Genomic DNA, 17,037 nt, shown 5'->3' with positions numbered 1-17,037 from the left:
ACGGGGGACAAAAAGAGTAGGGGTCCCCCGTATTTTTAACACCAGCATCGGGCTCCACTAGCTGGACAGATAATGCCACAGCCGGGGGTCACTTTTATGCCGTGCCCTGCGGCCGTGGCATTAAATATCCAACTAGTCACCCCTGGCCGGGGTACCCTGGGGGAGTGGGGACCCCTACAATCAAGGGGTCCACCCCCCCCAGCCACCCAAGGGCCAGGGGTGAAGCCCGAGGCTGTCCCCCCCATCCAATGGGCTGCGGATGGGGGGGGCTGATAGCCTTTTGTGATAATGAAAAGAATATTGTTTTTTCCAGCAGTACTACAAGTCCCAGCAAGCCTCCCCCGCAAGCTGGTACTTGGAGAACCACAAGTACCAGCATGCGGGAGAAAAACGGGCCCGCTGGTACCTGTAGTACTACTGTAAAAAAAATACCCAAATAAAAACAGTACACAGACACCTTGATAGTAAAACTTTATTACACACTACCGACACACACATACTTACCTATGTTGACACGCCGACTGCCACGGTCTCCGACGATCCGAGGGTACCTGTGAAAAAATTATACTCACCTTCCAGCGTCCAGAGGTACATCCACGTCCAGATATAAATCCACGTACTTGTTAAAAAAACAAACCGAACACCCGCTCCATACCGGACTAAAAGGGGTCCCATGCTTTCACATCAGACCTCTTTCTCCCGAATGCCGGGACATCACGTGACTCCTGTCACTGAAGTCCCTTCAGCCAATCAGGAAGCGCTACTTCCGTGGCGCTCACCTGATTGGATGTGCGCTGTCTGAGCTGTGACAGCGCATCGCAAAGCCGCTCCATTAGTTTCAATGGTGGGAACTTAGCGGCTAGCGGTGGGGTTACCCGCGGTCAGCCGCTGACCGGCGGGTGACCTCACCGCTAGCCGCTAAGTTCCCACCATTGAATAAAATGGACGGGGCTGTGCGATGCGCTGTCTGAGTTCAGACAGCGCACAGCCAATCAGGTGAGCGCAACGAAGTTGCGCTTCCTGATTGGCTTTAGAGACCTTTGTGTGACAGCTGTCACTGACAGGTCTCATTCGTGGAAAGGGGTCTCATGTGTCAGCATGGGACCCCTTTCAGTCCGGTGGTCGGGTATTTGCGATTTGTTATTTTGCCAAGTACGTGGATTTATCTCTGGACCATGGCTGAGGTGAGTATATTGAACTTTTCTTTTCAAGTATCCGTGGATTCTACTTGGAGAAGAGGACCGATGTCGGCGTGTGAACATAGGTAAGTATGTGTGTGTCGGCAGTGTGTAATAAAGTTTTACTGTCACGGTGTGTGTGTCCTGTTTTTATTTGGGTATTTTTTTCCCAGTAGTACTACAGGTACCAGCGGGCCCGTTTTTCTCCCGCATGCTGGTACTTGTGGTTCTCCAAGTACCAGCTTGCGGGGGAGGCTTGCTGGTACTTGTAGTACTGCTGGAAAAAACAATATCTTTTCATGATCACAAAAGGCTATCAGCCCCCCCATCCGCAGCCCATTGGATGGGGGGGGACAGCCTCGGGCTTCACCCCTGGCCCTTGGGTGGCTGGGGGGGGGGGGGGACCCCTTGATTGAAGGGGTCCCCACTCCCCCAGGGTACCCCGGCCATTGGTGACTAGTTGGATATTTAATGCCACGGCCGCAGGGCACGGCATAAAAGTGACCCCCGGCTGTGGCATTATCTGTCCAGCTAGTGGAGCCCGATGCTGGTGTTAAAAATACGGGGGACCCCTACTCTTTTTGTCCCCCGTATTTTTGGCACCAGGCGCAGAGCCCGGTGCTGGTTTTAAAAATACGGGGGATCCCCTGTCAATTTTTCCCCCGCATTTTTAGAACCAGGACCAGCTCGAAGAGCCCGAGGCTGGTTATGCTTTGGAGGGGGGACCCCACGCCATTTTTTTTTTAGGATTTTACCGTTCCAGCAATAAAAAAAAAAAAAATTTTAAAAAATATATAAATAATATTTGTGCCTCCAAAAAAAAAAAAAAAAGTACCTAATCCCTTCTAATATAAATAGATATGCTATTCCTAAAAAAAAAAAACACAAAAAAAAACATGTTTTAAATTTTTTTTATTGTTTTCACCCTCCAAAGTGTGGCGGATTGAAAATGACGAATTTGCTGTCTAAAAGCACTGCTGTCGAATTTCCAAACTTGAATTGAATATGCTTTGGTCGAATTGCAGCACTTGTATCATTGCAGAAAAGTCGAATTTGCAAAAATTCGAATTTCAAAAAGTCGAATTTTGAAAGTCCGTTTTTTGGTCGGAAAGCACTGAATTGCATAGGCGAATTTTTTTTTGGGGCGAAAATGACCCGAAATTCGACAATTTCGGGAATTCGACCGCAATTGCATATACCCCACTGTCTTATAATGTCTGATTTGTTATATCCAGATTTCAATATTCTCATTATAGGAACTAGTTCAAGTCTCGGCTTGCCCTTGAAGGGCAAGTGAAGTCCCCAACACCCTCATTTGTGATTCTCTCTTCATCAAACATGTACAGTACATATAATACATATCAGAGCTGTACAGTCTTGCTGTTAAGCTTCTAATTTCATTTTAGTTTAGGCATGTGACAGTGTTTACGTTTCCACCCTGCCTAGGGGAGGAATTCTACAGGTATGTCTTGGGGTTCTGTTTACTAGAAGCAACCTGATGTTCCTGATCGCTCCCACAAAGAAAGTCCCAGACTGCTTGTGCCAACTGGCGTGGTATGTTAGGTCATCAGTTATCCTTATCCTTTCTACATGCATCAGGATGAAATGTCAGCATGCCGACATGGATGAGATGTCAACCTAACCTCTCTGGTCCCAATGGCTGCAGTGGGTCCAGCATAGCTTCCGAGTGCTGGTTATCATGTGACCATCTGGATGAGTATTTTAACCCTAACCCTCCCCCTAGTGCCTAACCATAACCTCCACCGCAGCCTAACTCTACCCCAAAACATCGGCATTGTGACTGCGTGCATTCTGCGTACCACTATCCACCAAGCTCCTTCATCCACAGCTATAACAGCTTATTTCTACTGCAACACCTGACTTAAGGCCCGTAAACACTGATATATTGGCCGTTCTCTTCGCGGGTCCGTCTGTGAACTCAGTCATTCACAGACATTTCGCGTCTGCCCCGCAGCACAGCCGACGGCCAATATATCTAACGCTATATTGGCGCGTCGATGTGTGTGTACCCATAGATAGATATATCTGCAGATATATCTTTCCAGTGTGTACCCACCTTAACTCTGGGTCAGAACAGGAGGGTAGACATGAAAACGTTGAATCTGGGACACTGCGTTTCACACAGCATAGCAAGAGAACTTAGAAGAGTGGTAGCTGTAGGCCTCTTGCATGTATAGGACCTTTAACAAATATATTGTTTCTAGAATAGTAGATAAATAATAGTTGTACACCACTGAAATGTAGTGATGTTACGCATGCTCGCACACCATTTACATAGGATAGGACTTTCTTGGCTTTGTAGCATAGTTTCTGTATACTGGTTGGTAGAAGGTAATACAGCTTGTGTCCTCTTTAATCAGTCCAGCTTGATTGCCTGTGAATCTGCCTAGTCCTGATTCATACATTTGACATTGTAGATGTGGAAGAGGGGCGATTGGCCCTGGAACTTCCATGAGGCTGAGTCTCCTCTGTATATGTCAGAAGCTCCACATATACTGCTGTTCTCCAGCTGCTGGGAAAACTGCTTTGCCGCACCCCTGCTACTGGGCCCATGTACTGACTACCAGGGATGAGGGATCCCCCTGGCATCACATTAACTCCTGGTCCCTTTGATTGGAAATGTTCAATTTATCCAAAATATATTTGTATTTTTATTGTGCTTTTAAACACTTTGCACTTATTACTTTTAAACATGCATCAGCTTTGTTACTTAGGCCCACAGTCAGTTCATATTGTACAATTAAACAATAGAAAAGCATGTGCTTGTTATTACAATAGTAAAGTCCATATTGGCTTCTTTGTTGCTGGAGTAGCTTCTTTATATCCCATTGTGGTATTCTTACTATGGTATTAGTAAGTTGTAATATGTCAGCATATCAGATAGAGGAAGCAAGCTCCAATTATGTTGTTCTTAATGGATAGATAAATCAGTATTGTAACCGTCAGGATGTGTCAGTATAGATCCTCCAGGGAAATGTTATGAGTATAAAGGCACTAATCTAGCGCATTATCTTCCCCTCACAAAATCTTGTGTTTATAAAACAGTATTGCACTCGCAAGGAATTAATAGCTTCCCAGCACATCAGTTAGAGAACAGATACTACGGATGTCAGATGTCAGCTGACGTGTATCTTCCATACTAGTGAATTTCTTTGGATAACACAATAAAAAACTGTTTTCCACAGTAAAGGCAGCTGTCCTGAAGCATGTAGTCCAGACCAAACCCTCGGTCTCTTTACACTGCGGGATACCCGGGATTCCTGCGGCTTTAGTTTCGGGTAATGGTTCTCAGGCTACACCCTGTACTGGCTAGTTTCCATCCTCCTCTGGGATCTTTGTCAAGGTAGATGTGTATCCTAAGCCAGTTACTCAGTGACACATTTTAAAAGATCCACAGGTGGAGCAAATTATTTTACTTGTATTTCTGTGAGGAGACCTGGAAAATATGAGCTGTTTGGGGTCCTGATGACCTTATAATTAAATATAACTTTCTAAATTTAGTTGTTATAAATATATTATATTATGCAATGTACTGCTAAGGCGCCAGAATTTTGGTCTTTAAATTAAAGCCTATCTAGCAGCACAGAAGTTGGTGAGGTAAAGGGGGACACTGTCGCAGGACAGAAGGTGGAAGGAGATGGCTGTTTTACTAAGCCCCGGTGGTTAAAGCACTATGATAGTTATGTTTTATGTTCTATATCATCTTCTCTGGTCTGTTGCTGTGCCTGTGCCTTTTGCAATCATTCTCAGGTCATTGATGTCAGTGCACAGTTTATGTACTGTATGGACAATAGGAGATTTCAGTACATGTATGTGAATTATACAACGTTAAGACCTTATCTTTTATTTCTCTTTTTCTCTTTAATTATTTACCAATGCTGTTTTTATTTTATCCTAAAAGAACGAGTGCCGCATGTAAAAGCCTATGATGAAGAGAGTGTGGCCTCTATGAGTACCATACAGGATGAAACTCAGGACAGCTTCCAGTTAGACAATGGAACACCTAACTCTAACTACCTTGTACAAGGGGGATATCTGTTTGCTGCTGCCCATTGGCCAAAGGTATATATTAAACTGTTAACATTTTGAACGTATGTTATTTTCAGGTTGTTGATTTATGCCCTGTTTAACTACACTGTTGAATTGTATCAGACAAAGGAGGTAATCTGACATAAGACATACTGGGGCCAATTCAATTGTTGCAGCCCCCCTTCCTGGGCATCTATACTAATAGGTGTCTATCAGAGCTATTCAATTGTTGCTCCGATCAGACGCCATTAGTATTTTACTTGACTGGCATCTCTGGGTTAGCCGCACAAAGCTTCTAAATCCGTCTAAAGTTTTTGTTTGGATGTCTAAACAGGGACGGTTTTAACAGCAATGTAGGCCCCTGGGCAAAGCAATGTACTGGGGCCAGCGCATCTTCCAGTGGTAGGGGTGGGGGGTGCTATCAGCAGCAGCTTTGATGTCCCGCGGGCGGTAGGGGGTGTTCTAGCTTCCGCTCAGCATGTAGGACCTGGAGCAGTAATTTCTGGTAATTACTCCTTTACTGGGGTTGGAGGACTGTATGCAGGGGCCCCAGTACATGACTTTCAGGGTGGTAGGGGATGTTTAATACGCAGGGAAGGAGTAGATAGTGGAGTGGGCTTAATATTCATCCTTTTCCGGTGGGAGGGCAACTTTCCTGCCTGCAGATATCCCCAGTTCCTGGAAATATAGGTAGTTATGGTAGACATACTGTTGAAAACTCTATTTCTTTGACGTCCTAAGTGGATGCTGGGACTCCGTAAGGACCATGGGGATTAGCGGCTCCGCAGGAGACTGGGCACAACTAAAGAAAGCTTTAGGACTACCTGGTGTGCACTGGCTCCTCCCACTAAGACCCTCCTCCAGACCTCAGTTAGATTTCTGTGCCCGGCTGAGCTGGATGCACACTAGGGGCTCTCCTGAGCTCCTAGAAAGAAAGTATATTTAGGTTTTTTATTTTACAGTGAGATCTGCTGGCAACAGACTCACTGCAGCGAGGGACTAAGGGGAGAAGAAGCGAACCTACCTAACAGGTGGTAGTTTGGGCTTCTTAGGCTACTGGACACCATTAGCTCCAGAGGGATCGACCGCAGGACCCGACCTTGGTGTTCGTTCCCGGAGCCGCGCCGCCGTCCCCCTTACAGAGCCAGAAGCATGAAGAGTCCGGAAAATCGGCGGCAGAAGACTTCGGTCTTCACCAAGGTAGCGCACAGCACTGCAGCTGTGCGCCATTGCTCCTCATGTAAACCTCACACTCCGGTCACTGATGGGTGCAGGGCGCTGGGGGGGGGGGCCCTGAGGGCAATATAAGACACCTTGGCTGGCAAATCATCACAATATATAGTCCCAGGGCTATATATGTGATAAATTACCCCTGCCAGAATCCATAAAAAAAGCGGGAGAAAAGTCCGCCGAAAAAGGGGCGGGGCTTCTCCCTCAGCACACTGGCGCCAATTTTTCTTCACAGTGCAGCTGGAAGACGGCTCCCCAGGCTCTCCCCTGTAGTTTTCAGGCTCAAAGGGTTAAAAAGAGAGGGGGGGCACTAAATTTAGGCGCAATATATGTATACAAGCAGCTATTGGGGGGAAAATCACTCAGTTATAGTGTTAATCCCTGCATTATATAGCGCTCTGGTGTGTGCTGGCATACTCTCTCTCTGTCTCCCCAAAGGACTTTGTGGGGTCCTGTCCTCAGTCAGAGCATTCCCTGTGTGTGTGTGCGGTGTGTCGGTACGGCTGTGTCAACATGTTGGATGAGGAAGGTTATGTGGAGGCGGAGCAGAGGCCGATAAATGGGATGTCTCCCCCTGTGGGGCCGACACCTGAGTGGATGGATAGGTGGAAGGTATTAACCGACAATGTCAACTCCTTACATAAAAGGCTGGATGACGTAACAGCTGTGGGACAGACGGCTTCTCAGCCCGCGCCTGCCCAGACGTCTCAAAGGCCATCAGGGGCTCAGAAAAACGCCCGTTACCTCAGATGGCAGACACAGATGTCGACACCGAGTCTGACTCCAGTGTCGACGAGGTTGAGACATATACACAATCCACTAGGAACATCCGTTACATGATCTCGGCAATGAAAAATGTGTTACGCATTTCTGAACCCAAGTACCACATAAAAGGGGTTTTATTTTTGGGGAGAAAAAGCAGCCAGTGTTTTGTTCCCCCATCAGATGAATGAATGAAGTGTGTGAAGAAGCGTGGGTTCCCCCGATAAGAAACTGGTAATTTCTAAAAAGTTACTGATGGCGTACCCTTTCCCGCCAGAGGATAGGTCACGTTGGGAGATATCCCTTAGGGTGGATAAGGCGCTCACACGTTTGTCAAAAAAGGTGGCACTGCCGTCTTAGGATACGGCCACCTTGAAGGAGCCTGCTGATAAAAAGCAGGAGGCTATCCTGAAGTCTGTATATACACACTCAGGTTATATACTGAGACCTGCAATTGCCTCAGCATAAATAGTGCTGCTGCAGCGTGGTCTGATACCCTGTCAGATAATATTAATACTCTAAGACAGGGATAATATTTTGCTAACATAGAGCATATTAAAGACGTCATCTTATATATAAAGGATGCACAGAGGGATATTTGCCGGCTGGCATCCAGAATTAATGTAATGTCCATTCTGCCAGGAGGGTATTAGAAACCCGGCAGTGGACAGGTGATGCTGCCTGTAAAAGGCACATGGAGATTCTGCCTTATAAGGGTGAGGAATTGTTTGGGTATGGTCTCTGGGACCTCGTATCCACAGCAACAGCTGGGAAGAAATTTTTTTTACCTCAGGTTTCCTCACAGCCTAAGAAAGCACCGTATTTTCAGGTACAGTCCTTTCGGCTTCAGAAAAGCAAGCGGGTCAAAGGCGCTTCCTTTCTGCACAGAGACAAGGGAAGAAGGAAAAAGCTGCACCAGCAGCCAGTTCCCAGGATCTAAAATCTTCCCCCGCTTCCTCTGAGTCCACCGCATGACGCTGGGGCTCCACAGGTGGAGACAGGTGCGGTAGGGGCGCGTCTCGGGACTTCAGGGACCAGTGGGCTTGCCCACAGGTGGATCCCTAGGTTCTGCAAATAGTATCACAGGGATACAGGCTGGAGTTAGAGGCGACTCCCCCTCGCCGTTACCTTACATCAGCCTTGCCTGCTGCCTCGGAGAAAGGTAGTACTGGTGGAAATTCACAAGCTGTACTTCCAGCAGGTGAATTCAAGGTACCCCTCCTTCAACAAGGCGGGGGTTACTATTCCAAAATGTTGTGGTACCGAAACCAGACGGTTCGGTGAGACCCATTCTAAAATTGAAAGCCTTGAACACTTATATACGAAGGTTCAAGTTCAAAATGGAATCGCTCAGGGCGATTATTGCAAGCCTGGAGAATTTCAGGGTATCACTGGACATCAAGGATGCTTACCTGCATGTCCCTATTTACCCTCTTCACCAGGAGTACCTCAAAATTATGGTACAGGATTGTCATTACCAATTCCAGACGTTGCCGTTGGTCTGTCCCCGGCACCGAGGGTATTTACCAAGGTAATGGCCGAAATAATTATCCCGTACTTGGACGATCTCCTTATAAAGGCTAGGTCCAGGGAGTAGTTGTTCGTCGGAGTAGCACTATCTCGGGAAGTGCTACAACAGCACGGCTGGTTTCTGAATATTCCAAAGTCGCAGCTGGTTCCTACGATGCGTCTACTGTTCCTGGGTATGGTTCTGGACACAGAACAGGATAAAAAGGGTTTCTCCTGGAGTAGAAGTCCAAGGAGTTGTCGTCTCTAGACAGAGACCTCCTAATACAGATACAGGTGTCGGTGCATCAATGCACGCGAGCCCTGGGAAAGATGGTAGCTTCTTACGAAGAAATTCCATTCGCCAGGTTCCATGCAAGGATCTTCCAGTGGGATCTGTGGGACAAGTGGTCCGGGTCGCATCTTCAGATGCATCGGCGGATAACCCTGTCTCCAAGGGCCAGGGTGTCGCTGTTGTGGTGGCTGCAGAGTGCACATCTTCTAGGGGGCCGCAGATTCGGCATACAGGACTGGGTCCTGGTGACCACGGATGCCAGCCTTCAAGGCTGGGGGGCAGTCACACAGGGAAGAAACTTCCAAGGCTATAGAAAAGTCAGGAGACTTCCCTACACATAAATATTCTGGAACTAAGGGCCATTTACAATGCCCTAAGTCAGGCTAGACCCCTGCTTCAACACCGGCCGGTGCTGATCCAGTCAGACAACATCACGGCGGTCGCTCATGTAAACCGACAGGGCGGCACAAGAAGCAGGATGGCTATGGCAGAAGCCACAAGGATTCTCCGATGGGCGGAAAATCATGTGTTAGCACTGTCAGCAGTGTTCATTCCGGGAGTGGACAACTGAGACGCAGACTTTCTCAGTAGACACGACCTCCACTCGGGAGAGTGGGGACTTCATCCAGAAGTCTTCCAAATGATTGTACACCGTTGGGAAAGGCCACAGGTGGACATGATGGCGTTCCGCCTCAACTAACCGCTACAAAGATATTGCGCCAGGTCAGGGGACCCTCAGGCGATAGCTGTGGACACTCCGGTAACACCGTGGGTGTACCAGTCGGTGTATGTGTTCCCTTCTCTGCCTCTCTTACCCAGGGTAATGAGAATAATAATGAGGAGTAAGAACTATACTCATTGTTCCGGGTTGGCCAAAAAGAGCTTGGTACCCAGAACTCCAAGAAATGATCTCAGAGGACCCATGGCCTCTGCCGCTCAGACAGGACCTGCTGCAGCAGGGGGCCTGTCTGTTCCAAGACGTACCGCGGCTGCGTTTGACGGTCTGGCGGTTGAACGCCGGATCCTGAAGGAAAAGGGCATTCCGGAGGAAGTTATCCCTACGCTATTTAAAGCTAGGACAGAAGTGAACGCAACCCATTATCACCGCATATGGCAGAAATATGTTGCGAGGCCAGGAAGGCCCCAAAGGAGAAATTTCAGCTAGGTCGATTTCTGCACTTCCTCCAGTCAGAGGTGACTATGGGCCTAAAATTGGGTTCCATTAAGGTCCAGATTTCGGCTCTATCGATTTTCTTCCAAAATAGAACTGGCTTCACTGCCTGAAGTTCAGACTTTTGTTAAGGGAGTGCTGCATAGTCAGCCCCCGTTTGTGCCTCAAGTGGCACCGTGGGATCTCAACGTGGTGTTGGATTTCATGAAGTCGCATTGGGTTGAGCCACTTAAATCCGTGGAGCTACAATACCTCACGTGGAAAGTGGTCATGCTGTGGGCCTTGGCGTCGGCCAGGCGTGTATCAGAATTGGCGGCTTTGTCATACAAAAGCCCTTATCTGTATTTTATATGGCTAAGGCGGAATTGAGGACTCGTTCCCAATTCCTTCCTAAGGTGGTATCAGTTTTTCATGTGAACCAACCTGTTGTGGTGCCTGCGGCTACTTGGGACTTGGAGGATTCCAAGTTACTGGACGTAGTCAGGGCCCTGAAAAGTATATGTTTCCAGGACGGCTGGAGTCAGGAAAACTGACTCGCTATTTATCCTGTATGCACCCAACAAGCTGGGTGCTCCTGCTTCTAAGCAGACTATTGCTCGCTGGATCTGTAGCACGATTCAACTTGCACATGCTGCGGCTGGACTGCCGCACCCTAAATCTGTAAAAGCCCATTCCACGAGGAAAGTGGGCTCTTCTTGGGCGGCTGCCCGAGGGGTCTCGGCTTTACAACTTTTGCCGAGCTGTTACTTGGTCGGGTTCAAACACTTTTGCAAGAGTCTACAAGTTTGATACCCTGGCTGAGGGGGACCTAGAGGTTGCTCATTCGGTGCTGCAGAGTCATCCGCACTCTCCCGCCCGTTTGGGAGCTTTGGTATAATCCCCATGGTCCTTACGGAGTCCCAGCATCCACTTAGGACGTCAGAGAAAATTAGATTTTACTCACCGGTAAATCTATTTCTCGTAGTCCGTAGTGGATGCTGGGCGCCCATCCCAAGTGCAGATTGTCTGCAATACTTGTTTATAGTTATTGCTTAACTAAAGGGTTATTGTTGAGCCATCTGTTGAGAGGCTCAGTTATATTTCATACTGTTAACTGGGTATAGTATCACGAGTTATACGGTGTGATTGGTGTGGCTGGTATGAGTCTTACCCGGGATTCAAAAATCTTTCCTTATTGTGTCAGCTCTTCCGGGCACAGTATCCTAACTGAGGTCTGGAGGAGGGTCTTAGTTGGAGGAGCCAGTGCACACCAGGTAGTCCTAATGCTTTCTTTAGTTGTGCCCAGTCTTCTGCGGAGCCGCTAATCCCCATGGTCCTTACGGAGTCCCAGCATCCACTACGGACTACGAGAAATAGATTTACCGGTGAGTAAAATCTTATTTTCTCCTGAGTCCACAGTATCCACAGGATAAACATTGGGATATGAGGTAGCGTCAGCGGATTGGCACCAACGAAAAGCTCTCGGCCCCCCAGAATGCAACGGGCCAGTCCCCTATATCCCCGCCTCCTGGCTCAGGCAATTCAGTTGTTTTCCAAAGCTCAAGGCAGGAGCATCATAGAGAGCCCTAATCAGGCGAGAAGCACACATGCACACAATGCTGTACAAGAAGGAAGAGGTTAGTAAGTGTAAGGGTCCTCAAATCAGGTGCGTCAGGGTGGAATCCCTGTGGATACTGTGGACTTAGGAGAAATAGAGTTATAGACGGTAAGTCTACCATAACTACGTATTTCTCCTGCAGGGTCCACAGATTATCCACAGGATAAACATTGGGATGTCCCAAAGCAAATTTAGTGGAGGGGACGCTCCTGATTGGACAGGAGAATCCTTCGCCCGAATTCAGCGTCCTGAGAGTCAAAGGCATAATGTCTAATGAATGTGTTAATGGAAGACCATGTAGCTGCCTTACATATTTGTTCAGCTGAAGCACCACGTTGTGCTGCCCATGAAGGACCTACCTTACGAGTAGAGTTAGCAGAGACATTAGATGAAACCGGAAGATCAGCTCTAGAATATGCTTCTGAAATAGTCATCCGAAGCCATCTCGCCAGTGTCTGCTTGTCAGCAGGCCATCCTCTCTTGTGAAATCCGTAGAGAACAAAGAGAGTTTCTGTCTTTCTAAATGCACTGGTATGATCCAGGTAGATCCTTAAAGCACAGACTACGTCCAAACATACATCTCCCGCAGAAATATCCGGCCCTTGAAAGCCTGGTACTACAATTTCTTCGTTAAGGTGGAATTTAGACACCACCTTAGGAAGATAACCAGATTTGGTTCTGAGAACTGCTCTATCTGGATGAAATATCAGAAAAGGAGGGTGACATAACAGTGACCCTAAGTCTGAAACTCTTCTAGCTGAAGCAATAGCCAGTAGAAAGAGAACTTTAGCTGTCAACCATTTAAGGTCCACTTGCTTCAGTGGTTCAAATGGGGGCAACTTGAAGTGCCTTTAGGACTAAACATAGATCCCAAGGAGCTGTAGGAGGAACAAAAGGAAGTTGGATGTGAAGTATTCCCTGGATAAAAGTGCGAACATCCTGTAGGTTACCAATTTTCTATTGAAACCATACAGTCAATGCTGACACCTGAACTCTCAAGGAAGCCACCAGTAGACCTTTGTCTATTCCTGTCTAAAGGAATGCTAGGACTCTGAAAACTGTGAAAGACCTAGGGTCAAATTTCCTGTCCTGCACCACTGAATATAAGCTTGACATATTCGGTAATAAATGCGTACTGAGGATGATTTCCTTGCTCTGAGCATTGTTTGAATTACCTGTTGTGAAAATCTGCTTGCTTTCAGGATGGAAGTCTCAAAAGCCACGCCGTCAAAGATAACCGATCTAGGTGCTTGTAATAGCAAGGACCCTGAGACAGTAGATCTGGACGTTGTGGGAGTAGGAATGGAGCATCCACCGACAGCCTCTGCAAATCTGTGTACCAATGTCTTCTGGGCCAAGCCGGAGCTATTAGTATCACAGCGCCCTTTCCCTGTTTTACCTTTCACAACACCCTGGGTAACAGGAAAACGGTGGAAACACATAAGCCAGAAGAAAGTCCCATCTTACTGACAGGGCATCCACAAAGGTCGCTTTCGGATCCTTTGTCCTTGACCCGTATGCGGGAACTTTGTTGTTCAGAAGGGAAGCCATGAGATCTATCTCCGGTAACCCCCACTTGTCTACCAGAGTCTGGAAGACCTCTGGGTGTAAAGCCCATTCGTTTGCATAAATGGCTTGTCGACTGAGAAAATCCGCTTCCCAGTTTTGGCCTCCCGCAATGAACACTGCGGACAAGGCTGGATGATGAAGTTCTGCCCACCTTAACGTGCGGCTTGCCTCCTTCATTGCTTTTTGTCTGCGAGTTCCTCCCTGATGATTGAGATACGCTGCTGCCGTTGTATTGTCTGAGCAAATTTGAACTGGTTTCCCCTGAAGAATGTCATTTGCCTGAGTGAGTGACATATATATGGCCCAGAGTTCCAATATATTTATTGGCAGGCAACTTTCTTCCTTGGTTCACTGCCCTTGGAAGCAACTTCTTTCTGACACTGCTCCCCAGCCGTTGTCAGAACCTCCCAATCTGAGATCCAAAAGGGTCTCCCTTTGTCCAAATGGGATGTCTGTAGCCACCAGGATAATGACCTCCTTACATCCAGACGAAGGACCATAGTTTGAGTTTTTATTGTCTGATGTAACCCATTCCATTTGGAAAGGATCAGACGTTGTAGAGGCCTCAAGTGGAATTGAGCATACTCCACCATGTCAAATGTCGACACCATAGAACCCATCACATGCATCGCTGCGTGAATGGATACCGTTTGTGTAGCAGCTCCTGAATCCTCGACTGTATTGTGGCTATTTTTGTTCAGAGTTAAAATTACTCTCTGAAGACCCGAATCCAGCACAGCCCCCAAATGAGTCATCCGTTGTGACGGAACCAGGGACGACTTTGCCCAATTTATGAGCCAACCATGTCTCTGCAAACAAGCTATTGTCTGTTGCAGATGCACACTGAAGCAATTCCTGAGATTGTGTCAGGATTAATAAATGGTCGAAGTATGGAAAAAATCCTTATCCCCTGCTGACGGAGATATGCCGCCATTACCACCATAATTTTGGTGAACACTCTTGGAGCTGTGGCCAGTCCAAGTGGTAGGGCCTGAAACTGAAAGTATTCTGTTCTGGATGATAGCAAACCTGAGGTAGCACTGATGGGACTGTTCTATAGGAACATGCAGGTAAGCATCCTGGATATCCAGGGATACCATAAAATCCTCTGGCTCCATGGCCAAACTAATGGAACGTAAAGTTTCCACGTGAAAACGAGGCACCCAAATGTACTTGTTCAGCACTTTGAGATTGCGTATGGGCCGGAACGACCCATATGGCTTCTGGACTAGAAACAGGTTGGAATAAAAACCTTGTCCTCATTGTGCAGGAGGAACTGGAATTATCACTCCTGATTGAAGCAACTTCTGAACTGCCTCTTGCAAAGCCCTGGCCTTCTTTTCCATTGAAGATGGGCTGGTACAAAAGAACCTTTTGTGGAGGGTGTTTCTTGAAGGCAAATGCATAACCGTGAGATACCACTACTTGCACCCAGGCATTTGTGGAGGATTGTTGCCAGATCTGTGCAAAATGAAGAAGACGGCCTCCCAACCTTGGATCCCCCAGGTGGAAGCCCGCCCCATCAGTCTCTTCTGGTTTGGAAGCAGCCCCTCTGGTAGCCCAATGTTTTTTAGTCTTACCAGATTGAGACTGTTTGCCATAACCCTTTCCTTTGGCTTTTCCTTGGGTCTGAAAAGCTGGAAACCTAGGTTTGGATTTGTGTGTTGAAGGAAACTTCACTGTCTTGGAGTCTGCTTCTGACTCCAAAATACGGTTTAATTCTTTACCAAAAAGAATATCTCCAGTAAAAGGTAGACTCTAGAACTTTCTTGGACTCTGAGTCAGCCTTCCATGTACATATACAAACAGCTCTGCGAGCTGCTACTGCTGTGGCTGATGTTTGAGAGGCAATAGTACCCATATCCAAGGCTGACTCAGAGAGATGAGATTTTTGCTCTAGATGCCAATGAAAAATCATCTTCCAATGCATCAGCCAAGGCTGCCACTGCTTTTGCCATCCAGGCTGAAGCCATGGCTCGTCTAACAATTGCCCCAGACAAGGAGAAAATGTTTTTTTCTCTGACGTCCTAGTGGATGCTGGGTACTCCGTAAGGACCATGGGGGTATAGACGGGCTCCGCAGGAGAAAAATATCCTTACTGAAAAGGAATATATCAGGTGCTTATAATTAAGCAATAATATTTAAACAATGCAAATACACATACACCTGTAAAGGCACAGTAGCTGCTCTCAAGAGGTGCTCTGAACACCTAATATACAAACCAATCTGTCTAAAATTAATTAAACAAGAGAGCGCATAGAGAATATATACCAATTTATTATTGGATAAAACACTTAAAATGTATTTATACTGATGATTTAAAACATAAATGAATGAAACCGCACAAAAGGAAACCACTGAACTAACAATGATATAAGCTTGTAATCCCAAATGATTGTGGGAAAGAAAACGTTCTCAATGTAGCCTAGAGAGGTAATGTTCAATGTCCCACCAAGCAGGTGATAACTAATGAGCAAAGCAATAGAACCGTAGCAGGTCCACTTGATCCTCTTGAAAAATAAGTAACATTTGTAGCAATGCAGTAAGAATGTAACTGATTCCTCCCACAGCAAGTGGGTAGGCTACAACCCCCCGCCGCAATCCGACAGTGTGGTATCTCACCGCTGCAGATGAAAAGAGTGGTGGTCCGCTTCCAGAGCTCCTGGGCGATGCGGTAACAAGGGCGCGGTGGTCAGATGCGGACATCGTCCCAGCAAGGGAGAAGGGGGGGAACCCACACCACGGCTGGAGCTGGTAACTGGAGGTGGTGGTAAAGTGCTGGATCAGCACTAAGGATAAGGGACGTTAACCGCATCACTGTGAGCCCTGACTACTGCACTTTACAGGCGCAGCGCTGATCCAGCACTTTACCACCACCTCCAGTTACCAGCTCCAGCCGTGGTGTGGGTTCCCCCCCTTCTCCCTTGCTGGGACGCTGTCCGCATCTGACCACCGCGCCCTTGTTACCGCATCGCCCAGGAGCTCTGGAAGCGGACCACCACTCTTTTCATCTGCAGCGGTGAGATACCACACTGTCGGATTGCGGCGGGGGGTTGTAGCCTACCCACTTGCTGTGGGAGGAATCAGTTACATTCTTACTGCATTGCTACAAATGTTACTTATTTTTCAAGAGGATCAAGTGGACCTGCTACGGTTCTATTGCTTTGCTCATTAGTTATCACCTGCTTGGTGGGACATTGAACATTACCTCTCTCAGCTACATTGAGAACGTTTTCTTTCCCACAATCATTTGGGATTACAAGCTTATATCATTGTTAGTTCAGTGGTTTCCTTTTGTGCGGTTTCATTCATTTATGTTTTAAATCATCAGTATAAATACATTTTAAGTGTTTTATCCAATAATAAATTGGTATATATTCTCTATGCGCTCTCTTTTGTTTAATTAATTTTAGACAGATTGGGCTCCGCAGGAGACTGGGCACTCTTAAAAGAAAGATTAGGTACTATATCTGGTGTGCACTGGCTCCTCCCTCTATGCCCCTCCTTCAGACCTCAGTTCGTATCTGTGCCCGGCCAGAGCTGGATGCACCCTAGGGGCTCTCCTGAGCTTCCTAGAAAGAAAGTATTTGTTAGGTTTTTTATTTTCAGTGAGATCTGCTGGCAACAGACTCACTGCTACGTGGGACTGAGGGGAGAGAAGCGAACCTACCTGCTTGCA

The 17,037-nt window shown here is 47.1% G+C and overlaps 1 protein-coding gene across 2 annotated transcripts in view; it reads left to right on the top strand.

The window, feature by feature from the left end:
* CHD9 (chromodomain helicase DNA binding protein 9) overlaps window positions 1-17,037 on the top strand; it is a 575,583-nt gene that overhangs the window by 511,217 nt on the left and 47,329 nt on the right. For both annotated transcript variants that reach the window (XM_063945309.1, XM_063945308.1), the window contains exon 32: window positions 5,101-5,261. In XM_063945309.1, coding sequence (XP_063801379.1) covers window positions 5,101-5,261 — 161 coding nt within the window. The remainder of the gene's footprint in view (window positions 1-5,100; window positions 5,262-17,037) is intronic.

The sequence above is a fragment of the Pseudophryne corroboree genome, chromosome 11 (assembly GCF_028390025.1).
Source record: "Pseudophryne corroboree isolate aPseCor3 chromosome 11, aPseCor3.hap2, whole genome shotgun sequence".
NCBI lineage: Eukaryota > Metazoa > Chordata > Amphibia > Anura > Myobatrachidae > Pseudophryne > Pseudophryne corroboree.
The sequence above is the reverse complement of the archived record's forward strand: the minus strand, read 5'-3'. Positions and strand labels throughout refer to the sequence as shown.